The 26,125-nt window shown below is 35.9% G+C and overlaps 1 protein-coding gene across 2 annotated transcripts in view; it reads right to left on the bottom strand.

The window, feature by feature from the left end:
- LOC120636568 (protein spire) overlaps positions 1–26,125 on the bottom strand; it is a 223,195-nt gene that overhangs the window by 76,607 nt on the left and 120,463 nt on the right. For both annotated transcript variants that reach the window (XM_039908105.1, XM_039908113.1), the window contains exons 3-4: positions 19,275–19,401; positions 525–676 (exon numbers count right to left, since the gene is read on the bottom strand). In XM_039908105.1, coding sequence (XP_039764039.1) covers positions 525–676; positions 19,275–19,401 — 279 coding nt within the window. The remainder of the gene's footprint in view (positions 1–524; positions 677–19,274; positions 19,402–26,125) is intronic.

Raw genomic sequence — 26,125 nt, 5'->3', positions numbered from 1 at the left:
ATATAGACTACCTTTACTAATATATATTTTATTTGAATACCTATGTTTCTGTTATGTGTATATAAACGCGTAATTTTGTAAGGATAGGATTTAACCAGATGTTTACTAGTCTTACACCGAAAAACTACTGAACGGATTTGACTTAAGTTTGAAATGAAAATAAATGATACCCTGGACACTTTTACTTGTGCTACTTTTCAACTCCAAAAAGTTGCGCGGTTTCCGCTCGATTTGCGAAAGCTTGAAAATTTTCAAGGGGGTGAGCTATACCTAACTTAAGTGTCAGGTACAAGCCGTTCGCTTAGTGAAGGGGTAAACAACATTTTAGTCGTCTGCAAAAATTTGAATAAAAAAATTATAAGAAATTATGATGTTTAGCTTTGAGCCGATATAATCTAAATTCTAACCTCATCTAAAATGTTCACGACCTGTCATTTGTTTGTTTACATTTGGTCGGACTGACTTAACCGCCTTAGCAGTTTAAAAAATCCGCGTACAGACATATCCACCGCGCATAAACATACCTCAATAACATCCTTGAGCATGAACCTCCGGATGCTTCTTCGTCTTCGCGGTGCTGGCTCTGAGTCCCTCTCAATGCCTTCATCGTCGGTGTCCGCCCGACCTCCCTCTGAAGTCTCCGAACCTTCGGATAGCGCGCATTCCTCATCGTCCTCTGAAACAACATACAGTCCATTATTCTACCGACCTAAAAACGAACCACTGTTGGGCACAGGCCTCGTATCCAGGATCTCATGATCTTAAGTGCACATTCTGACCACTATACAAACGAGGCGGTTAAAACATACAAGTTCCAAATTAAAAAAAATAATACAACTGCCCGACACTATAAGAATTTTCACATTTTAAAATGGCGATATACGTGCAATTTTTTCCAAATGTCACTCGGGATGACAATACTTTATTTATTTATTTATTTATGAATATCCTTAGTAAACTTACAACTAGCCAAAACGTATACTAAGTCAGCTACAGATGTACATTATGAAAATATAAGTTCATTTGTCTAAATATAATTTAGAAACTTATATTAAATATATCAATATGTTGGTGCTGAGAAATCATATTATTTAAAAACGAGAGCGCGCCTAAAGATTACGTACCTAAACCCTGAGAAAATTTCATTCCTGCACGGCTAGCATGGGCAGGAGTCAATTATCTTTGCGGGGAAAGGATAAACATTTATCTTCTCCCACAGCTTTATCAATAGTTCAGAGCATTAGCGCATAATCGGAAATAATATCCGGGCTGCAGGGCACAGGCAAGAGACAAACATTGTATCCCCCGATCATATTGGATAGAAGCAGGCGTTACTTTGCGGAAATTCATAATATATTATGTAAATTAAGCTTAAACGAGCGAAACGTGCGTAGAGGGTACATTGCCGAGGATCTGTTTGGTGTGGAGTATACTGATTGATATAATTATAAATTACACCATACAGATTCTCCTGCTGTTCGCGGAGTATAGCAAATCCCCCGATTATATCCTCTAACGTGTCCACCTGCACGGGAACAGGGGTACAGGGGAGGTTTACCCCGGTTTAAACATACATTATTCGGATATTATTTCCACTTGTGCGCCAATGCACGGAGAGGTGATAAAGCTGTGGGATAAGACCAATTGTTATCCATTCCTCGGGGAGAAAATTGTCTCCTGCCAATCCTAGCTGTGGGCAGTCGTTTAATAATACATAATAGCTAGCGCGCCAACCCGCATTAAAGCAGTGTGGTGAGATTATAAAACACCCGCTACGAAAAATGCTACGAAAGCTTATATTGACTCTTCTCTAGTTATCTTATTAAGGTACTCACTCTTAACATACGTTATAAAGTAGAAAAAATCGCCACAAAATCAATCCATTTTTTTGAAAACTACGATACCACAGAAAGTCAGATATACTCAGATACACACGTTTAACTTAGGTAAAACATCTATCTTTATAGTTCGGAACTTAAATAATTATTCGCATTATAGAAGCTACGCTTACTTTGGGGCTAGATGGCGATGTGTGTATTGTCGTAGTATATTTATTTATTATTATTATTTATTATTTATTATTTATTATTTATTATTATAAATTTAGTAGTAATTCATATTAGTGTCATTCAAACCGAAACCTTGACTTTATGTGTTCTTCCGTAAAATCACCGTCCCTTGCATTCTATATTTACCACCTACAGTTATTCACGATGAAACGTAATTAGGTTAACCGTGTCGCTTTGACCAGTTAAGTCGATAGTTTCAGTCCCAAGATTCAGATATGATTCATAATGGAACCCGTTACGTGTAAAGGGGCTTACATGTAAGGCCCAACGCAAACTACTGACTGATTCAGCCGAATATGATAGTTTTGACTTTAGATTGTCAAGGTACTTATATCGTGTGACCCCACTGAGAAGCGAAGCAATAAGTGCACAGAATAGTTTAAACTTTTAGTCATTTTGTTATTGCCATTGTATAATTTCGCATGCTTTTTTACACTGTCAAACTACGGCACTAATATTGCACCACTTTATGGTGTTTGTTATTAGATTACTTCACATGATGGCTTGCTCGATTTTTGTGATTATACTCCCCAATTATGGTTTGCTCGAGACATGCGTCAACAAACATCGCTTCAATCATAAAAGCTATTGCAAATCCAACGACTCGTCCGATTTATGCTCTATTTTTAAAGTTGACCCGACTTTTCCGATCGATTGTGTAGTCTGTAGTTCACGAGGACGGTAAGCGGGTGTGATTGAAGTATGTTAATGTACACATTATTGATAAGATCAGATCACATCGAGTGTTTGCCAAGGTGTCAGGGTCTAGTTACAATACTAAAAACAGTAATTTACCTATACTGTTACTACGTAGCGCCCTTTCGATTTCATATAAATAGTAGTTAACTTTGGCGCGATCGAATAAGTAGACGTAGGTGAAAAATCTGAAAACGCGTTGGTGGTGTGTCCGACATCCATACTAACCAACTTCCGGCCCATCAGTCTGTTTGCTTGCAAGGGCGGTAATCGAGTGGCAACAATCACACGTGTCTACCAAGATCATTAGGATTGACTAACTATTTTGAAGTCGGACACCAACTATTTTGAAGTCGGCCCAACTTCCAGGTAGTCTATCTGCGAAGGCGGTAAGCGAGTGGGACCGAGGTGTGTTGCAACTCGTAACGAGATCAGATCACACGTGTCTGCCAAGGTCATCTTGATTGGGTACAGCTTTGTTTGCGGCTGTTGACAGCTGATCGAACGCTTTGTATTGTTCAACGTCAAGTTTATTATGATTCAATTATTCACAATTTAATTTGATAGTTGCGCTTGCAGTTTTGTGTAGGTTTGTAAAATAGCGTATTTTAAAAAAGGTGTATATTTAAGGAATTAATATTTTCATGGTTTTATTGTTCGATCGTTTCAATAAGAAAATTAAATACTTAGTATTTATATGTTTTACTAAATAATTCGTTTCCAACCATAGACAATAGAAATCACGGTTGTTGTGATGTCTATTGTCGTCGGAACAAAATATTAAAAAATGTTTGTTTTGCTTTCAGTTTCAATACAGTACATTGTATATCATTTACTCGTATAAGTAATCAGTACTTTTAACAGCGCCTCAATTAGTTGCAGGATATAAAAATATATATTTCTTAGTTTCTCTTCTCGATTAGTTCAAGCAAAAGACCTTCCACATGATAGGGCAAGAATTTTTCTAAGATTACTCTCATTATGAAGGGTTCCCTGAAAAAAAATTAAATTAAATTACTAATTTTATAATTTACGGACGGACGGAGATCCAGCTGTGGTATTAGATACATATCTGTTGTAAATTTTAAGTGAAAATCTCTTTAAACCACGCACAAGTCCGTATACCAAACAATACAAACATGAAAGCTTTGCTTGTTTTTTGTTTTTGTTTTTAATAAATGGATTAGGCAAGCGCATTCCATATAAAATCAAAATTAATTCATGCACGCGCATTCCGTCCAAAATAATTAGGTCCCGCACATACATTTAACATAAACACAATGCGTAGTTGTTAAACATCGCGCGAACTGATAAATAAACATCAATCGGTATGGCATTCAGTTTCGTCACGATTCGCGATCCGCTGCGTCACGCCCGGCGCCAGGCAGCGAACCCCTCGATACTCGCAGACGATACATATCTTTTGGCTTGTGTAACGAATTAACTAATGTCGTGACCCATGCCTGCCAATAACAGATTTTATGAGGAAACAGCTTGTGGATACTTATTTTCAAATGCCTTTTAAAAAAGACGACGCACCGATTTAATATTTTTGGCAACAATCTAGCCAAACTCGTTTTTATAAGTATTTAATTTGATACATGTCTTGAGGATGTTTTGTGATGTTTTGGGCTCTGCTATCAAACTAAGGTAATATTCCCAAATCTTAATCGACGCCTAATTAATAAACCACTCGACGAATACAACGCATGTGATGCTGAAGTTCACGGACATGGCGCACTAAACTTTCGTAGTCTACCTGGGATCCCCTGCCACATTTTCGTAATACTTCTTCTTCTTAGTCGTTTCAGTCTTGACAGACTGGTCGTGGTCGTCATCTGGGTGTTGTGGCTCGCTTGACAATACTTCGCCACTCTTCTCTTGAGGTTGCTTTTCTTGCGCATTCATGTAGAGGAGCCTCGATTGTAGCCTTAGTAGTTCGTAATACTAGGAAGAAAGCCTGTTAGGCTTCTGGAGTACAACCAGAACGGAGAAGTTTGACGTGCAGCAAGCGAAGTGCATGGAAAGCTAGCATGTTGGACTATTGCCTTCTCATTCTGAATGGTGACCCGCGTCGGTAATAGGTAGGTAACTATGATAAATTAAATATCACTTGCTTTAACGGCGCGGTGTAAGAATAACATCGTGAGAAAACTGCACGCTTGAGTTCTCCATAATGAAATTTATAAATTAAAATGCATATAAAAAATTTCGGAACCGACAGGATTTGAACCTGCGACTCTCTGGCAATCTTGGCCTGAGCGCTTTCTCCAATTAAGCTACGGCTCTCCTGCCGTCGATGCCGAAATTAGTATATGCCTTTCACATCAGTCTTATAGCGACTGTAGCGTCATCTAGTAGGAAACGTTGCAGTCGATTTTCTTTTTCAAAGGTTCATATTACGATGAGACACGTTTGAAACAAGAGATGACACATTGATTTTTTATAATTTTTATTAGTTTTTTTACCTACACTTGAGGAATTATCAATTTTATAAATTAAAATGCATATAAAGAATTTCGGAACAGACAGGATTTGAACCTGCGACTCTCTGGCAATCTTGGCCTGAGCGCTTTCTCCAATTAAGCTACGGCTCTCCTGCCGTCGATGCCGAAATTAGTATATGCCTTTCAGATCAGTCTTATAGCGACTGTAGCGTCATCTAGTAGGAAACGTTGCAGTCGATCTACTTTTTCAAAGGTCCATATTACAATGAGACACGTTTGAAACAAGAGATGACACATTGCTTTTTTATAAATTTTATGATTTTCATTAGTTTTTTTACCTACACTTGGAGGAATTATCAATTTTATAAAGTAAAATGCATATAAGGATTTTCTGAACAGACAGGATTTGAACCTGCGTCCGATTCTGTTAACAATCTGCAATGACCGTCATATCTAGGTCATCAGTGTGACTCAGAAGGTTCCATACAGCCTAGATATCCTTTGTCAGGCAGTGCCCTTAAAGCTCGAACAATCTTACTCATGGCAAAGGTCCTAGAATCTATTTACTTTCTCGCGCCGAGGTTGCTGGCTAGGGTAATCTTATCAAGAGAGTTATTGACTGGACGTGTAACTTATTATACGTTAAAACTAGATCTAGATACGTCGGAAGTTTAGATAATGCACTCGACAATATTTTCTACCTTTTCTTGTGGTATGTTAATGAGATATACAGAATTCACTACAGTAATATTATTTTTGCGTCGTAATATATTATAGCATCGTAAAATATTAGGGACCTCACACTATTCTAAATAGTACTGACCCATTATGCACCAGAAGCATCCAATTGAATTTGCCGCAACCCTCTATATTGTGCTTCTGCAGACCTGTTGGATTAAATCAACCGTTGAACAAACGAAGCACTTCCCTAAGATATTTACTTTACGTTTTAAATGTGAATCTTGCAGTATCTCTCTCGAGGTTTGAAACCCAGCAGTCAGCTCTATACATTATATTCCTAGATAGACCAGTGGATTTGCATAGGCTGGCATTATAATGTTGTGGATGAAGTAAACAAAACTATGCATACGACATAATGGTCTTGAAAAACATATAATTCTATTTATAAAACTCCAAAATTAAATTAGCAATTACATAGCGCTAACAATATAACTCGCAACCTTCTTGGACTGCATCATCCTTCACCCCCTGTGTCATATGGAATAAAAAAGCGTGAATTTGCTTGTGCACTATTATTTTGAAAACGAGGTCGTGAACATCTTTAAGTATAAGCTATGAATACAGTACACGACATCTAAGCGTACAGTACAAGACATGTTACGGTAGTAACAAATTACAGCGAGAACAAACGATCCGCAATAACCATGATTATAACTGACGAACAAGTATATTTCTGTCGTGGGACAGAATAAGTAGCAGTTAACACTTCACCGTTGATGTAAGCACAGACTAAAGGGAAAAACAGAGCCATAGTTATAATAATATGAATGCATTTTTTTATTTGTTACTTATCTTCCACTCAACCACCAATCTAGATGAAAGGCACAGAGATAGCTTATATCCTGGAGAGGGACAGAGAAAACATTTTATCCAGAAAAAGAACAGAAGGATCACTCCCGCAAGATTTAAAATTGCAGATTTTTTCTAAACGGAATGAACGCGTACGATGTTGCGAGGAACAGCGTGAAGAATATATAATAACACAACTGAAAAATTGAATTACGCCACCCAAAACTCATGAGGAAATATTGCAGATAGAAGCTAGTTTGTCTCACGTTTAGTATATTATTACTAGAAATCTATTTATTTACAAACAAGAGTAAAAACTGTTCACAGAGTTCTTGGCACCCCTAAGTTTTAAGTTTTGAAATTTTAAATATTATAAAACTGAAGTAATTCATACTTCAGTTTTATAATATTTAAAACTATAATTACAGTTTGTTTAAACGTACACACTTGTCTTACGAGTTATATTTGCAAAAATATTTCTTCCGCGGTTTCAGCTTGTCAACTGATGTACGAAATATGGTTGCGTGACAATCTCACAACTGGCTTCACCTTTTGGAACACGTTTGATAAAGCCCGCCTTGTCTATTTCATTGCTATAGTCTGCGGATGTTAGTGATGTGACTGCTGCCCGTTTCCCAGGGTGCTGTAATAACGGGACGTCTTCATTTACCGCCGAGTGCTATATTCTATTATGTGCTTAAGATGATGAGCTAACACATAACAACGGTATAGTTAACTCTATTTCTTTGACAAGAACAACTTTGTTATGTTGAATAAATAATAGAATCGTGTTTTGCTCAAGGACGTATTCTAACATCTTAGAAACATATATCATTTGGAACTGTAACTAAAAACTGTTTCCTATCAAAAAGTTTGGGCCAGTTAAAGTACTGAGGTCGAATTATATATCAAAGTTCTATAGTCAGAGTAAATGGAACCATTCAGCTTTAGAAGGTATATCTACTTCCGCCATCTCGAAGATTTCATTTAATTCTAGAGATTTTTCTAAATTAAAATTCCGTGATTTAAAGTCAGAATAGTTTCTTGTATTAAAACCGCGATAGAAAATATGCGATTTCTTAAGATTATCTCTATGTGGATCACAATAAAGAAAAGGGCAAAATTTTGCATCGCATCCCTAGAAAGTATGCCGTTTGTAATCAAGTTTCGCCTTCATTTTAGAACTGAAATAGAATTTACGAATAACTTGTAGAATTTCACCCTTACGTAATTAACATTCTTCATACGCGTATGAAGCCAGTAGGCAGAATGAGGTACGTAGAAATAACAAACATCACGTAGCAAGCTATTTTAATTACAATCTTGACGTGCGTTAAGAACATTCTAAACACCACAGGCATAGGCTAATAAACAAAAAAATATAAAGAAACGATAATTCAGAACAGTTATGACCTTAAAGTATTCTTAATATAGTATTATGAAATTATTTAAGACATTTTGTTCCTTAACTGTATATTGTGGTGGCCTTTTGGACATATCTTTCGATACACACAATTGTTTTAAAAATGTAAAATGACAAAGGTATGCTGGGTTTCCCTGGAAACGACAATTAAAATAATTTAAATTGTCTACGTTCACTCACCAAATATTTTATAATTCCGATGATGTATAACTTTCCATATATATTTATGTTGTATAAATCTATCCAGTAGTTCTCATAGCAAACTAAGGCAGATCAACTTTTTATAGAGCGACTTGACTTGCCTTAAGGGCATTTGAAACACAAAAGCGAGGCAGTTAACTAAAGAAATATATCACTCAAGATGAAAACATCAGCACTTAGAATTGTATGACAATCAATCATCACCAAACTAAGATGGGAGAAGCTATAGGCCCCGTCAAAACACATCCAGCTATTAATAACAATTTATAACATTGTGTTGGACAAAGCCCTTAAATGGGTGCTTCTACTGCGCCACTTTCACCATAACCTTACGACCTCGCCAATGACTGATATAAAGTATTGCAACATTGTCTAATAAGTAAAAGCTTGCTTTCAAATTTCAGTATTTATTCCAGTGAAATTTATTTAGATCACATTACATAGCTACGATTGACCTTGAGTTGCTGGAGTGGCGTGTCCGAATCAGTAAACGCAGCTTTGGTCGGCTATTTTTTTTACTTACGTTTTATTATTACTAATATTTCATCGGACGGTAGAAAAGTTACTTAACCAGAATCCGTTTGGCCATGAATTACAAGGAATATGTGATACGTCCCGTTTTTTATTACCTCTATAAGAAAATCTGGGTGATGAAGGGCTGTAGTCAGTCATCATCATCATTATCAACCGACCCACAACGGGACATAGGTCTCCTCTCAGAATTAGAAGGGTTAAGACCGTAGTGCGGATTAGTACCTAGACTTCACACGCTTTCGAGAACACTACGGAGAACTCTCAGGCATGCAGGTATCCTTGCGATCTTTTTCTTCATCCTCGGAGCTAGTTATATTTAATTTTTTAAATTAAAAAATGTACATTACTCCGAAAACATAGAGGTGCGTGCCGGGGGTAGGTAGATCGAAGTTTTACCCACAAGTAGCCAGAACAATCTCACTGACAAAATTCTGAAATCTTAAGTCGTTTAAGCAGTATTCTAAAAAAAACCTTTTCCGTTTTAATTAACTGTACCTTTAGAATATCGTGAAAAAACTTCCAGGAACGTGGATATATATTAGAAGAGTTGACTCAGAATCATCGTCTTACTACCAACTAGCAAATTTTAGCAGCATATAGACCAAAACTACAAGCGTTTAAACTTTACCCTCGAACTAAAGTCTAAACACAAAAGTAGGTTACGAACAACATGGTCCACTATACAGCGACCCTAATTGCTTGACAACTTCGGCACTAAATTTATATCAGACCCCACGATATATGAACAAGGGGTCAGTACATTGACGTTCGGTTAATACGACGTAAATTATTGCCATGTAAGATTTAAGAAGACGTATGCATTTCGGCAAAAGAATTAAGATTGTCGGTTCCTGAATCATAAATCATATTTAGTTATGTTTATTGATACTGGTTTTGAACACGTTACATCATTCCTCAGCAAACGAAACAATGCTTGTACTTCTTCATATTTTCCAATATACTATGTGCGCTCTAAAAAAAAAAGGCATATATCATGCCGAGTAATTCAATATGACTACACGATGATCTCGATTGTTTTGTAACAAAAAAAAAATATTTAAGTATTTTTAAATTCAACTTGCCGTACTATGTGCCAAATACGAATTATATCAAGAGCGAAAGTAGTTTAATACTCAAATGGATTTACGATGTTACCAATAAAGTTGTAAAGCTAGAAAGTAAAACGACCTTTATTGATAGACTAGAGAATAAAGTTAACTGGTATAATTACAGACGTCATTGCTACACTGTATAAAGATTCCAAAAGAACTACCGCACTGTCCCGTCTTACGAACCGGTGGTAAACACACTACAAACTGCCCTATTAGAGGTTTAAAAAGCTTATATAAAGCCTATTTAAAAAATATGAATTATGAATTTAAAATTTGAAATATTGAACATCTAAGCACATTTCTTGTATTTAAGCACATATTTTTCTTGTTCATTATTTACTTACTCTTATTCTAATTTCTTATTATTTTCTTGAATTTTTCTTCCACCACCTTCATCCAATTGTAATGTTACTAATTGCCAAGCTAACCTATTTACGAATCAAAACTGGCCGCTCATTTAAGTGATACTGTTAAGCCAAGAGCGTCGTAGAAACTCTTATTAAAAGTTCTAATCCAACTTTAGGATCAACACTGTAAGACGATCATTTATAAAATATGACACTCAGTAGCATAATGTAATTTGCTAAAACAATAACACCTACACGCACAGATAGGCGTCACTTTATTATTTGCTAGGCGTGTGACGAAACACTAGTCACCGACACTAGGACACTCATTTGCATAAGCTTAGGTAATCGAATTAACGATGCAGCAATGCTTGGGAATTATACTGAATAATTAAACATCATAACGGCGAAATTGATTTGAACTTTAACCTAGCTGGAATAACATAGAACTCTGTTTTACCTCGGACCTGACATTGTGGAAAAAAAAACCTTTATGTGTATGATATTAGAGGTTGGTTAACGAATATAAGATTTATAACATTTTGGTCAAAACAAGAATAAATAATTAGATGAATCCTGTTTTATATTGTTTTTCGTGAAACGTAAAACAGGGTTAAGAGTTAGGAGGATAGCTAAAATTGCCAATCTATGGGCACCAACGTAAAGCTAGAGAGCAACTAGTCAATTAATTAAAAATAATAAAGCTTTCAGACCGTTTTCTTTAGCTGACCATCTTTAGGTATTTTTTTGACTTCATATTATATCCAATGTAGCAAATTTATAGGGATTTAAGGGCAAATATTAGATTAGGCGCAGATCAATACTTATATTAGCACCCCTGTATCAACACTTCGCAATAAAAACCAAACAATTTACTCCAAATCCATTTAGGTTTGTGATTTTTACATTTCGAAAAACTTTGTGTTACGTATCTTGTCCTAAATCAGTACTAAATTTTGGTCATCTATTACAGGAAAATATAAAAGTTACGTAGTTCTCGTAACGCATAAAAGCTATTTACATGAGAACGCGGGTTCCGAGAGACGTGGTCGCGTAAACAGAATTTAACGGACCGTGCAAAATGTACCGCGAAATCACCAAAACATCAACTCGTTAAGATAAAATGCTCAAACATTCGACTGCAAAGTAAGCCGACCGTTGCTGATACTAAAGTATCTTATATCTAAGCATCATAGCTGTATTTCTAAGTACACGAGAAAGGTACAAACAATAATTTGACCTCTAATACAAAAATATTACTTAAGAAATTGCAAACGAAATAATAGCACGAATTAATTCTACTCATGCTCTTCCTTTGTCTATATAACGAAACAATGCTTTTCTATATAGTAAACTAAACGATAAACTCTGGATATACTTGAACCCGAAGTTTTTTTTGCCTAATATCTACTAATTTTGGGTGCTCGGTTATGATTGCTTACGTTATATAACTTTATAAACCAATATGAATCTTTGAGATTGTATATGTTAAGTATATACAGAGCTATAGAACATTCCGGTTTCATACCGACATGCATTTTCTTTACGTGTAGCCGCGTCATTGTTACTAATTCCCATACATTAACGGTAGATTCGAAGATCGGATAAATTATACTAATATCATAACACTGCTAATTCAGAATGGGTTACATTTCATTGTCATTCATGTTCATATAAATGCATGTTAAAGAAAATGTCCCAAATATTAAGACATCTAAAATAGGTTTGGTTTGAATTTTAATGAATTTAATTCTATTTTGATATATAGATTGTAAGCTGTACCTATGTAATTGTTCAAGTTTAAATGAAAGTTTATTTATTTAAATTTGTTCTAATTTTAAATTAAAATATGGAATGCAACATAAATGGTCGCTCACAGTTGCCTGTTTTTTTCTCTGTGGTCAATCGTACAAAAGTCGTGGGAATCTCGCGGAGACTGTTAAGATCTGCATATAAAAGCGTAGATAAAAAGCATGAAGTGAAGTTTCTTCTTCTATTCATTCACGATGACCTTGCGAATTGTTATTATGTTATTATTCTAGTTTTTTTTATCGTTTACTCCATTTTTATACTATTTAATTATGAAGGACATGAAGATTACAATTGTTTATCTGTAATGAAATCTATTATTTTAAATATACTCTTCAATAGATTCTTAAACACCAAAGCATTATCAAAATAATTTAACTATAGTTTGCCACTCAAATAACATAGAAGGCATTCAGATGACAATAAACATGAGCTACAGTTAGAGAAATCTGATAAAGATGAATAATATTACGCTCGTCCCCGATTTTAGGATCCAATCCATCACTATTAAACACCTGATTCATAAAGATAATGTCGATGTTCGCATTGTGTGTTAAAAATAGAATTGAGCATACAATGAGCGAGTACACGGCGAGATCGATTGTGCGACTTGTTGTGATCACCTGTCCGCGACCGATTGACCTGCATTAACATACACCACGCACAATCATCATGTTCACGTCGCCAAGTGAACGGGAAAGTTAATTTTAAAAAGAACAAACTTTTCAAACGAGCTTCGGCTCAATAACCGATCGATCGCGACATTTTGTAATGTTGCATTTAGGATTTTAGGTTACACTTTAGACATGTTTATGGAACTGGTTATCTTCATATTGGTAATCGAATCGAGCAGACCGTATTGCAGTTTTAATTGGTATAAAAACCAAGCAACACATAACTGTATGCTTTCCGTTGTCAGCTATAATTATATCGCAATGATTTTTTTTTCTCGTGCTGGCGTCTTCAGAAAACCGTGAAAAAGAATAGAGGAGTAATTCAAGGCAATTATGAATGGAATTAATATCGATTCCATCCTTATAATCATTATCGATCCACTGGCCCACTACAGGGCATGGACCTCCTATCAGAATGAGAAGATTTTTTTAAACCCGCATTTGAAAACATCATAGAGAACTCTCAGAAATGTGAGTTTCCTCCACCGTTAAATATAGTGATATATAATTGCTCAGAAAGCACATAATTCTAAGAAGATAGAGTGCAAGGGAAAAAACTACACCTAGCCGAAAGGCTATTACTTTTGCGGCTTGCTTCCAGTTGTGATTGAAATGGCACATACGAAAAGCCTATGAGATGACAACTCAATTTAGATTGAACGAGCCCGTGAGAGTTAGAAAGGGTGGTGAAACGCAGGCGGAACGGATTGTGTCGTTTCATTGTGAACTAACACAGTGGGAGGTGCTCGAACCGGTGTTGGAGCAGAGGTCGCGGATAAACGACAAGACCTAAAATGTCATATGCATCGGCGAGTCTATAGAAGTAAGAGGACAGTCGCAACCATTATATCGCTGACAGGCGACAGTGTTTAGAGAAAGCGAAAATTAACAACCTTTTAAGGAATAAGTTTAAACATCGAAGAAAACTATTGCACTTACGAATATATAAGTACTAATAATATACAACATACAGAAAGACTTGAGGGTTTATTGATGTTGACTATTGATGCCTTTCATCTTTTAAATTTTTTTGATTGCCTGAATGTAATTTTATACATTACCTACACTAGATTTACTTTTTTCTAGTTTGTGTAGTTTTAAGCTAGTTTAACACTATTTATTTGCATTGCGGTTTACCTATAAGTAGCCGAACATTTTATCTTCATACTGTATAAGCTAGTTTAAATTGTTATTTGAAATGTAAAGCTGTTAGTAAACCAAATAAAAAAAAAATTGCCTATATAGTATTATGGTTACGGAAAACATCGCGATTGTATTATCCTTAAGCTATTTCTAAGGTAAACATAGAAAAAAAAATGTGCTTACATGTAAAAAAAAACAAGCTATTAACTATAGCGTGGGAATTACTATACTAATGAGATGCCAGCGAAAAAGGTTTCCCTATTTTAATAACATTTCCAGTGACAAATAATGACTTAACAACTTTGCATAATCGATAACTTCAGTTATGCAGCTTTACCTAACTAAGCTTATGACGTAAGCTAAAACGCTTTCATTATACGTATCTTGTAAATTACCAAGATGTTTTCAGGAATTAAGCTCAAGCGACTGGCGCCGAGCTCGATTATTTATTAAATCAATAACACTGTACAAAAAAACATACCTACTGAATAGATTTGATTGAAGTAGGCACTAATATAGTAAGATTACTAGTACTTCTCAGAATAAGATTATGCTCCGTACAGTAATTTATTTAGTTTTACACGTTTATTACTTGATATAAGATCTTTATTTACGTTTACATTTTGTCACCATCGTTATGAACCCATTACCACCCACAAGGGCTCACAAAGATCACGGGTCTCGTCTCCATTCTGAGATGGAACGGTTTAGGGCGTAGTCCACCACGCTGGCCAAATGCAGAAAAGGTCTACTTTAAAACATTATAATTATAGAGTGTAGGTATGAATAAGATATTCTTAAATTATACTATTTTCTAATCTATTACACTGCTTAAGAGTGATTTTATAGAGTCAACTGAAGATTACGTCAGATTCCTTGATCTCCAAAACTCATTATAAAGTAATGAAAACGACTACTGAATACCAAAAACTTACGTTTTCTTCAAAATCTTCTTCCTCATCGGTTTGTTTACATTTTTTGCTTGTGAATCTTGTGGAAATAATAGTAATGTGGCATTTAATAACAAAGATAATGTAAACAATTAAAATTGAGAAGGTGGAATGGGTGTTTTAAAAAAAGAAGCTAAAGCTACAAGAATTATACATTTTTATCTTATCGTCTAATGTATAAATTAGTAGGCGATTAAAATCGGAACAAAAACCACCGGAAGCAAGAGCTAATGGATCCAACACAGTTCGCAAAACTCGGGAATGCGACGAGTGTATGCAAATGGTGGAATTTTCACGCCATTGTGCTGCAAGATTTATAGGGTACTGATCTAGTTACCGCTTCGTCAGCCGCTATATGTATTATAACATTACTTTTCCCATCCAATTATTGTTACAATACCGCCTATCGTAATGATTATCTTTACGGTATATGTTCGAAGGTGGAATCATTTTCCTAGCATTACATATGAGCGATGTATTACGTTAGGTGATTCAATATTTGGAGTTATGAAAATTTTCAATACAGTTCCTTCATTTCTCTGCCTTATGGTCATTGTATGTTTTTATTATATAAACTTTCTTACTAGCTAAATACCGTAACTGCGACTTCATATAATAATCTTCATTAGACTAACCTTATTGTTATTGCTTCTGGGCATAAGCCACAGCTGTGATATTGGGTTGGGATGGGTTGGCTAAGCTAAGTGAAGTCACTGAAGATAAATCGTCCTTTTCGACTTACCGGGCCACTAACAATTGACATTAAAGATAGCTCAAGTACATTTTGATTATTTTTTCACGAACAAAAATAATTTTTCTAAAAAAATCTGTCTAAAAAAAAGTTCAAAGTATGTATTAAACGAACGCTTATAGCAAAGTCCTATTCTAATATAAAGGAATACGTAAACGATAAAAAAGCTTGGGTGTGAACTATTGCTGTAACCAGGTTGCTCTTCTAATAATTAAATGACAATGTGAGATGGTGATTACAGAATAAAACTCCCGGCTAAGTTTGTTGTGGGCTGATTCTTAGACCAGGGCGCGTTTGGAACCCTCGTAGCTTTCGTTTTAAGTGTACGAATAAGGTCATCGCCACCATCTCACAACCGTGTACTTCTCATGTAATGCACGCATCGAAAGTGCAACCTATGGGCCTACTTGAATAAAGATATTTTTTACTTTGACTTTGAAATAATCCGACAGATTTTGAACGTACAAAAGGAGCATTTTGATGTAAGAAAAAACTAAATAATCAGTTCAGCACGAATGGTATGTTTCGAATGACTCTGTCTGTGTATTATCAGTATTTTTCCACAATGTTAGTTAGGTCGTGAACCTATGGGCAATACCAACGATGAAATAAATTACAAATAACGAATATATTCACAACAAGACGACCCGTCTCGTGATGGAGATCTGATGTAAAATAACAGTTTCTTATCTTTGAAAAGGTGCCATAAAAAAGCTTGTGAAAAGAAAACAGTAACTGACAGTTACTGTAACAGTTTTTTTCTATTCAAGTCAAAATTTTACAAGCATAAACAGATTGATCAATCAATGTACCGTGCTATAAACTTCTAACCGAACTTGACTTTCATAACAATATCCATTGACGGACAGCTCGCTGGGCAAACCATGACCACTGAGTTAATTTCAAGCCGGCCGTCTAACGGGAAAACTGAAAGGTTACGCTTATGCGTGCCCACGTTAATCTCACGAAGACGAGTGTAACTGCGATAATTTTTGCATGCGATTTATGTAAACCTTCAGCTGGTGACAAGACATTTTGAACACCACAGTGACAAACTTGAGCTACGAACCATCCACGAATCCACGTGCCTATTTCTTGCGACTTGCGCCTTGTTCCCGCCATTTTTCTGCCTTGTTCCACGCTTTTCGTCTGTTTTCTATAAGTACGGCTAGCATGCGCAACCCTAGATAAATAAATAAATAAATATACTACGACAATACACACATTGCCATCTAGCCGCAAAGTAAGCGTAGCTTGTGTTCTGGGAACTATGATGACTGATGAATAATTTTATAAATAATATACATAAATACTTATAAAATACAGATGAACACCCAGGCACTTATGTTTTATTATCATTTATGTTTATCACAGAAACATTTTCCCGTTGTGGGAATCGAACCCACGGCCTTGGACTCAGAATGCAGGGCCGCTGCAAACTGCTCCAATCGGCCGTCTTAATGCGCTAATATTTTGTACTTACCTTACAATTTTATTTTATTGATAGTTATTTTCTTTACTTTTTCTTATTAGTTATTTTTATTATTAATTGGATATAAATTATAAAAACTCTGCACATGCCACTGCCCAAGTTTTTATAACATTTTAGTTTCACTCGAATTTGAATGATTGAATTGGTTAAGTGTTTAGGAGTTCCGAGTTAGGTAACCAGATTCTAGCAAATAAAGTAGTTCTATTCCATTCTATTCTATTGGAAGTCTGATTTTTTTGGCGTCGCGAATTAATTTTTCTGACGCCTTACTATAATATTTTTCTTGCATGCACAAAAGCACTGCATACCCAAATTATTTTATATAAACCGTATTGGAGGGGAATTTTTCCATTTTATGTCATGTACCTGCTTTATGCACACCCTGGTCAGAAACCCTGTGCACGCCACTGATAGATAGTAATAAAACGCTTCCGCTTTCCACCGCTGAAAACCTAGTATATTTTTGAAAATCATCTGTCCGCAGTTCGGAGTCCACAATTTTTTTTTATAAGCATTATTAATTTGGTTTTATGTTACGTCTAAGCAACACAAAGGAAGGTAACTTGAGCTTTTAAGCTGTAATGTTTTGCTCTTACTGAAGGTCAGACCGGTTCACGGTTGATTTTGTTTATATACGTTTTTTGTCTCCGCTATCTTGCCTTGAAAGCAAATCATTGGTCACGCGAGTGAAATTGCATTACTTGTAATAAATTGCTTGTATTAAAAGCACCCGCAGAGAAATTGTGCATTCCATTGAGCTTTCCCCTTTTATTTCTCTTTTGACTTTGTTGAGAGCCTGCTGACCAAACGGTGGTACAATGTTAGAATGTGCTTCATGTGTTAAACGTACATACATTATTATATGAATAAATTATTTGAAAATTTGAGTTAAGTGCTTGGAAGTGCCGGAGTAGCTCCTAATGCTTAAAGGTATAAAGTGTAACATGATTTTTTTTATTTTTGATGACTGAGGTTTATTATCGCAGTATTTGTCACGTTCTGACATTCGAAAAGGTTGTGTCGTATTGAAGTGTCACAAAACTATGACTGACTGACTATTCTCTCGTTACGCTACGTTTATTTAAAGGGGTAAGCGACTTCTTGGTGTGATCGTCTTTCGTGGCTATAATATTTTTTAAATAAACAACTAAAAATTGAAGTATTTAAATATCACTAGTTTCAAAGCTGGCGGAAAACATCGTGAGGAAACCTGCATGGCTGAGAGTTCTACATAATGGTACGTACAAAGGTATGTGGAGTCCACCAATCCGCACTGGGCTAGCGTGGTGGACTACGGCCTTTACTCCTTCTCATTGTGTAAGGAGACCCGTGCCATGTAATGGGTTGATACGTTGATGATGATGAACTAAAAAAAAACCCCAGTTTCGAACACTGACTTACAAAAGAACTTTCTTTCTATGACACTTGTATTGAATCATAACTTGCTCGACTTAGAGGGATCTGCTTGGTTTAAAAAAAAACGTAAATCCGCGTCCAAAGTAAGAAAGTAAATACATTACAGCTTTTGTAAGTACCTAAGCATTTTATATATTAAGTACAATAAATTCCACATCGTTTGCCTCCCACGGCACATCACGGCTATAAACTTTATTTTTGTTTATCGCTCCTCTAATTCAAATTCCGCATTTTGTTTCCAATTACCCAATCAGCTAACGATTCGTTTGGCGAAACCTTAATTTTAGTGATTGATTTTAAAGTCATATAAAAGCTATTCACGTTGATTCGTTTTACGATTTATTTTCGCTAAGATGAGAGGCTATTTTAATTATAAAATTGTTGACTACCAAACGCCACCTACTTTTCTCGCTCTCCTATATAATATGCATATATGATCTCGACTGTATCATAAGCGTGTTTAACTTTTTCGATGGATAAAATCTTGTGATTACGCGTTGTCAAATCATTCCATTTTTGTTATTCGATGGTTTTGAGTTTACACTTCAGTCGGCAGGTCTCTGTTTATTTCAAAAACTACTTTCTGGTTTCCGCTTTACAGTATATGTTTTCCATTTTAAAATTAGTGCCTACGCTACATTCGTTGTGTATGTACTGGTCAGCAAAGCATAAATCATTACCTGCGACGTTATTAGCCGTCATCTCGGTGATGAGATTCTCGAGGTCGGGCGACATGAGCCGCTCCTCGTCTTCCCCGTGAGTGTAGTCCAGCGCATGGTACACCACGATGGCCAAATTCACAACCAGCTGGAACAATAGAAACAAGAGTACATTAAAACTTGAAGCACAAAATTTGGTTTCTAAGATCTATACCTCCGTTTCATTCTGCACCCCTGGTACAAAGTCTAAACGTGCCCCATGAAAAAGTAGATAAATATATAACGTGCGTTCAAATATACAAACTTCACATTATTTTTTGGTTGATTGGTTGGTCGAGTGATTAGAGTCGCTCCCGATTATAGCCACTAACTTTTAGTAATAGTCGTTAAAGCCTACCAACTTGCACTGGATCAGCGCGGTGGGTCTATGCTCCAAAACGTGTCGTGACACGTTATCAAGCTGCAGGATGATGTATATCAAGTCTTAGTACGAAACATTTGTATTTTCCTTGAAAGACTCAGCATTTAGCCGTTGCAATAACGCAACAGTTTTATACATAAGTTAAACCGCTACATCGCAACCGAAATATCATCTAAGATTTATATTCTCTTACTAAACACTCCTGTACTCGGTCGGCATGACTATCTGACCCACTGAATGGAACCGATGCTTGTCTTCTATTGTTAATGAACGTTGCAAAATGTTCTGTCATCCCACTCGCTAACATCGCAGCAGAAAGAATTGCTAAAGTTGCCTCCAAACAAGGGGCGATGCAATGCGTCTAAGATCAATCGCAAGAAAATCACGACTATGGAAATTTAAATTAATGATAGTGTGACCAAAGCACAAAAAACACGCATTAATAGAAACGCTATCTGGAAAATCTCTAATCCTGAAAGTCCTGGTCAGGTTATAGAACAGACTATTTAAACCATTGCATAGTCATCAGTCTTTGATAGGTATGCAAATTTTCAAACCAATCCGACGTTTTGAAGTGGGTGAAATCACGTGCAAAGATGCAATATAGATAATGTGGAAATTACTGAGTATTTTGGTTATGTTGCTCATTTAAATTAATTAATATAAAATTGAATTTATGGTGAACGCGATGACTCCTAGAATGCCTTACCAATTGCAAAAAAAAATGCGTGACATTAATTTTGTAAAGTGGGTAAATAATTAAACTTTTGACAACAATTAGCTTCTATATGTGCCAGATATTTTATTAAATTGATTAGTATATTTAGTAATGTGCTAAATAAGTTTTTATCAATTTATTAATTCAGGGAATAATTTAAATAAAGTATGTTTGATTCACAGCGAATGTTCATGACGTTGTGTCAGTGGGTATTTTGATACTTCTTTGTACTTCATTTATTGAGACCGGGACTGTGCAAAGAGACCTGATGTCTAGACATTACCATTAAAGTTTGCAATTGCATTGCAATGCATTGTAGCGATTAAATGAGTTTGATGAAATCCGGATCTTCATCTAAGCCTTTTTCAGAAACATGATGTATTTAACATTTAGTAACATTTTACCAGATAACTAGTTAACTTTGTAAGTTGTGTGTGTTCCTTGGTGTGCAATAAAGTATACTTTCTTTTTCTATAACTTTTTTGCACGATAGACTACATGTGCAACCCGCCTAAACTTAAGCAACGCGCTACAGCGGTTTCAGCACTTCAGTACACTTCAACGACAATGTGGTAACAAGATCGATGTAGAATCATCTAACCCATTCTCAGCACTCAAACTAAAGGAAAAAGATAGACTAAACAGAGTGCCATTCAAATGACTGAATTGATTGCCAGATAAGCCGATTTCAATGACAACCAATAAACATATCTGAAGTGAAATCTGAAGTGTTGTATAAACGGAGTGTCGTGAAAATTATTTATTTATTTCCTTTTTAAGATAAACCGATTTCAATATATGCGAATAAACTTATCGGAAGTCAAATCTTTCTGTAATTTAAAATTATAAATGTGAATGTAAGTTTGTTTGTTACGCTTTCACGCGAAAACTACCAAACCGATCTTCATAAAACTCTTCATATATATTCTTGAAAGTGTTAGAAGTAATATAGGATACTTTTTATCCCGACATTAAGCTCGGTTCCTTTGGGAGAGGGTATGAGTGTTTGACGATTTCACACCATAACTCCAACAAATTATAACCGATTTAAATAATTATTTTTGTACTATAGAGGTCATAATATGTGTTTAATTTTGCCCAAACTGTGGTTGGAGATAGAGGACAGAACTCCTGAGCGGACAGCGGCAAACCCCTCATTTAAGGCTTAGCTATACTGAATACTTTAATTTTTTTTAGATCTACAACTAAATCAACTAAATTTAAGGCCACATCAAAAAACAAAATCACACGTTGACGAAGTCGCAGTCAACAGCTAGTCAATAATAATAGCACCATGCGTAAATAAGAATTTTGCATTTGAATTGTGCGCTATTATAAAATGATCCACATTTATATTTGCAATGGCTGTTGTATGTCCAAAGGAAACTTTTTGTTACGGAGCTCGTCCGCTGAAATACTATCTTCAATCATATCTTCATGCTTATTTCTGACACAGAGCAAGCAGCATTGCGATGTTCCGGTCTGAAGAGCGTGGTTGATGCCGGTGTAACAAGCACATGAGGCTTAAGACCGTCTCAGGTAAATTGGACATAAAAGGCGGCACTTTGGGTACCTTGCATGTTGTATCAGGTCATCTCTTTGGTCCGTCAAATACCTATACTAATATTATAAAGCTAAAGTTTTTTCGGTTGTACCCGCTAATCTCAAAGAGTACTTGTTTGAATTGGAAATATATTTTTGTGTTTGATAGTCCATTTGTAATAGGACGTATAGGCTAAATAGCGAAACTGGGCAGAACTTATTTATTTATTTAGCAACGCACCCCGTGAATTTAAAACAGTTTACAGTTGCCCAATTCGTCTCCCCGGGGCTATTAAAAGAATATATGAACGAATAATAATTACAACAAATTAAATTAAATTAAAACATAAAAATTATTACTTTGTGTCTGAGACATCATATCTTTTAAGATTGATTCACACGCTGACGTATTAGGAGGTGCCCGCTAGTCATAACTATAAAAAAACAACAAAATTTGATTATATGTTCCGTCTATATTTTTGCCCTTGTCTGTGAACCTTACGCCCGTAACAATGATCAATAGATAGAGTACAGTTAGAATTAGCAAATATATCATGGGCTCCTATAGAAAGTGCCAGTTAGTATAATGGCAATGATGGAGTTGTGTAATTGTTTAAATTGCTATATATTAGTTTTCTGTGGAAGCAAGGTACTCATCTAGTTTCATCATGTCCGTCTGTTTTTCTGTCAGTTGTTGCATTTTGATACGTCGCGTAACAGTAATTTAATAACTGTGACGTATCAAACGTATACACATTAAAATCTAATGCCGTATTATAGCAGTAATACAAGGCCATTTATGTTATTAATGCGAAAATGTATGTTTGTTTGTTAGTTACGTATATCCTTCAGTTTTAAAGAACCGTGGCATTAAAAAATACAGAAAAAACCCAGTACGAGTATGCTGGCTGTAACAGAAAAAGGTTATGGTGCTAGACTGGTTTTTTTCTTCACTAAAAGTTAGCCCTGGACTGTCTCCTTCCCCTTTGGTAAGGATAACCGGATTACCTGTTACGACAGTTATATTAAAGCCATAGTAGAATTCTACGCGACATCGTACCGTAACTTTAAAGCACGCTTACCGGCACGTCTTTGTCAGTGGGGTGGTAACTAGCAACGGCCGAAAGCACCCACCAGACTAAATTGTCACCCACAAGCACACGTGTAAATAAAATAGATGAAAACAAAGAGGTACTTTTCCCGAAATGAAAAAATATCCTATGAATTTCCATAAATGGGTAACATTCCGACGTAAACGCCTCTTCATGGTGCGACTGAGACAAAAAAGGGATATTCTATACATTGTTTTTCCCGAGGTCGACTTCGGCCAAGGCTAGTTACCAACATACCGACAAAGGCGAGCTGCCAAGCGTTTGAGCGCTCCGGATCGATTTCACGTGGAACCTGTCAGGGGTTTAATATAACTGCCCTACCCTCTAACAAGTTAGCCCGCTAAAAGAAATGGTCATAAATTAGTGTCATCTGCATATCGTCTGCGTAAGGTACAGGGATCATTTGTGGGATTGAGTATACGCTTTTATAATATGATTCCTAAGGTGATTTTGGACCTGCCAATGCACAAGTTTAAAGAATTTGTTAAAACACATTTATTACAGCGAGGTTACTATACAATTGATGAATTTTTTAATGACAAGGTTGCTTGGAAGCATCCGGCTCCGCTTTCAGCTCTCACAAGATAGAAAAATGAATGTTAAAATGCAAAATGTAAATCGTTGATGTTGGAAAAGAGCAACTGCTGAGTTTCTTGCCGGCTTCTTCTCGGTAGAATCTGCCTTCCAACAGACAGACTTGACGTTTCAAAAGTGCTTATATTAGGCCTACTTGAAATAAATGAATTTTGAATTTTGAATTTTGAAAACCATCTTAGACTGCATCACTTGTAGTAGAAATAAAAAAATACATATGATTCAAATAGGTGCGTAAGGCCCTCGGCGCGCCGTGGCGGCCGGCGGATAGTAAATCGGATGCTGTTATTGTTGCCGTCTCAGTTGCGTGCGCCTGCGCAACAATGCAACATCATATTGCACGCGATTTGCATACAATGCCCCCGATAACAGCAACGTTCGGAAATAGACAGGTTGGGATAATGTATGCGTGCCATTATTGTATATTTCGGCGGCCACATTCCTGCAAAGTTGATGACTGATGACGCAAAACACAAATTTAGAACGAAGCAGCGTACAGCGGAGCGTCAGCAGGCCCTTATAATTTCTTCATACACAATTATTTATATTTTATAGTTACCACCCTACCGACAAAGACGTGCCGCTAAGCGATTTAGTGTTCCGGTGCGATGTCGCGAAGAAACCGATTAATGGTATGACTACCATACTTCCTAACAGGTTAGCCCGCCTACCGCCTAGATGATAATCTTAGACTCTATTATCACTTATCACCAGGTGAGATTGCAGATAATAATAAAAAATAAATTAAAATATACTACGACAATGCAGACATCTAGACCCAATGTAAGCGTAGCTTTTGTCATGGGTACTGAGATGACTGTTGAATATTTTTATGAACAATGTACATAAATACTTTTTATATACAGATAAACACCCAGACACTGTAAAACATTACATTTTCCAGTAATGGCAATTGAACCCACGGCCTTGGACTCACGAGAGTAGGGTCGCTGCCCACTGCGGCAATCGGCCGTAAAAATGTTTATGTCTTATGAGTATGTCGGTTCGTATATTGACTCTACCGGTTCGGAAGTCACGTTAACGGAAAAGTAGTATGAGTAAGGTAGGCTACGTTTAATGGAAACTTATTGGGAGATATCCCCAAGATGTGTTTGTCTTCTAAGTTAAACTTTGCCTAACACTTTACAGGAACAGACAAATGAGTGGAATAGTAATCTGATAGCGTAGTGCAAGACTCTACCGTAGAAGGTTGGGACACGCGTATAACGTATCTAGATGATATCGTGTTATTTAAAGACCAATTTGCATAGAATAGTTCGGTGCCAAATATGGTACTACTAATTAATTGGATCGAGCCACATTGGGTACAACAAATGGATTTAATTGAAATTAACACCGGTTTAATTGATATCAATACAAAATTTATGTCATTTCATCATTCTATCGTAACAGTATTAAAGCAATATAAGACATACTAGCTGTTGCCCGCGACTTCGTCTGCATTTGATTTTGTTTTTTGATGTGGCATTAAATTAAGTTGTAGATCTAAAAAATGTAAATAAATCGGTTATAATTTGTCGGAGTTATGGTGTAAAATAGTGAAACACTCATCCCCTCTCCCAAAGGAACCGAGCTTAATGTCGAGATAAAAAGTATCCTATATTACTTCCAATAATTCTTCACTTCCAATAATATGTGTACAAAGTTTCATGAGGATCGGTTAAGTAGTTATTTGCGTGAGAGCGTAACAAACAAACTTACATTGACATTTATAATATTAGTAGGGCAGTAGGGCAGTAATTGTAGTAGGACAGGACTTTAAAATAGAAATAATAAATTCTATGTAAATTCTTGAGTCGAAATTCAACCATAATTAATTTGAACATTATTAAATTCTTATTGTCAAGAAAGTATTATCCAAAAAATGATTAAAAAAGAAGTAGAAGAATTATATATAAGAGTGAGTACAAAATACATAGTAGTATGCGTAATACTTGTTTCATTGATTTAATGTAAGTCTTATGCTAAATTTAAAAAAAAATAAGTGTGGAAAAACTCATATTTCTTCGTCCGATCAACTGTCGTACAAACGGGTAAAAAGTTTTTAATTGGGTACAATAATAAATATGTAGAACTAACTGATGCCAGCAACTTCGTCTGCGAAGACGGCTTCGGCATGTGCCTATTATTACAACAAAATTCAAAATTGATTTATTTCAAGTAGGCCCAGTTTATAAGCACTTTTGAAACATCAAGTCAGTCTGTTTGTAGTGACTCTACCACCGGTTCGGAAGGCAGATCCACCGAGAAGAGCCGGCAAGAAACTCAGCTCTCACATCATTTTACAATCTCTTAAATTTACTGTCTTGTGAGAGATGACAGCGGAGCTTGCTTCCAAGCAGCCTTGTCGTTAAGAAATTCATCAATCGTATAGTAACTACGATTTATTAAATGTGTTTTATCACGTTGTTTAAACTTATGCATTGGCAGGTCCAAAATTACCTACGTAATCATATACCGGCAA

The sequence above is a fragment of the Pararge aegeria genome, chromosome 3 (assembly GCF_905163445.1).
Source record: "Pararge aegeria chromosome 3, ilParAegt1.1, whole genome shotgun sequence".
Taxonomy (NCBI): domain Eukaryota; kingdom Metazoa; phylum Arthropoda; class Insecta; order Lepidoptera; family Nymphalidae; genus Pararge; species Pararge aegeria.
Note: the sequence above shows the minus strand (reverse complement) of the source record. Positions and strands in the feature narration are given on the sequence as shown.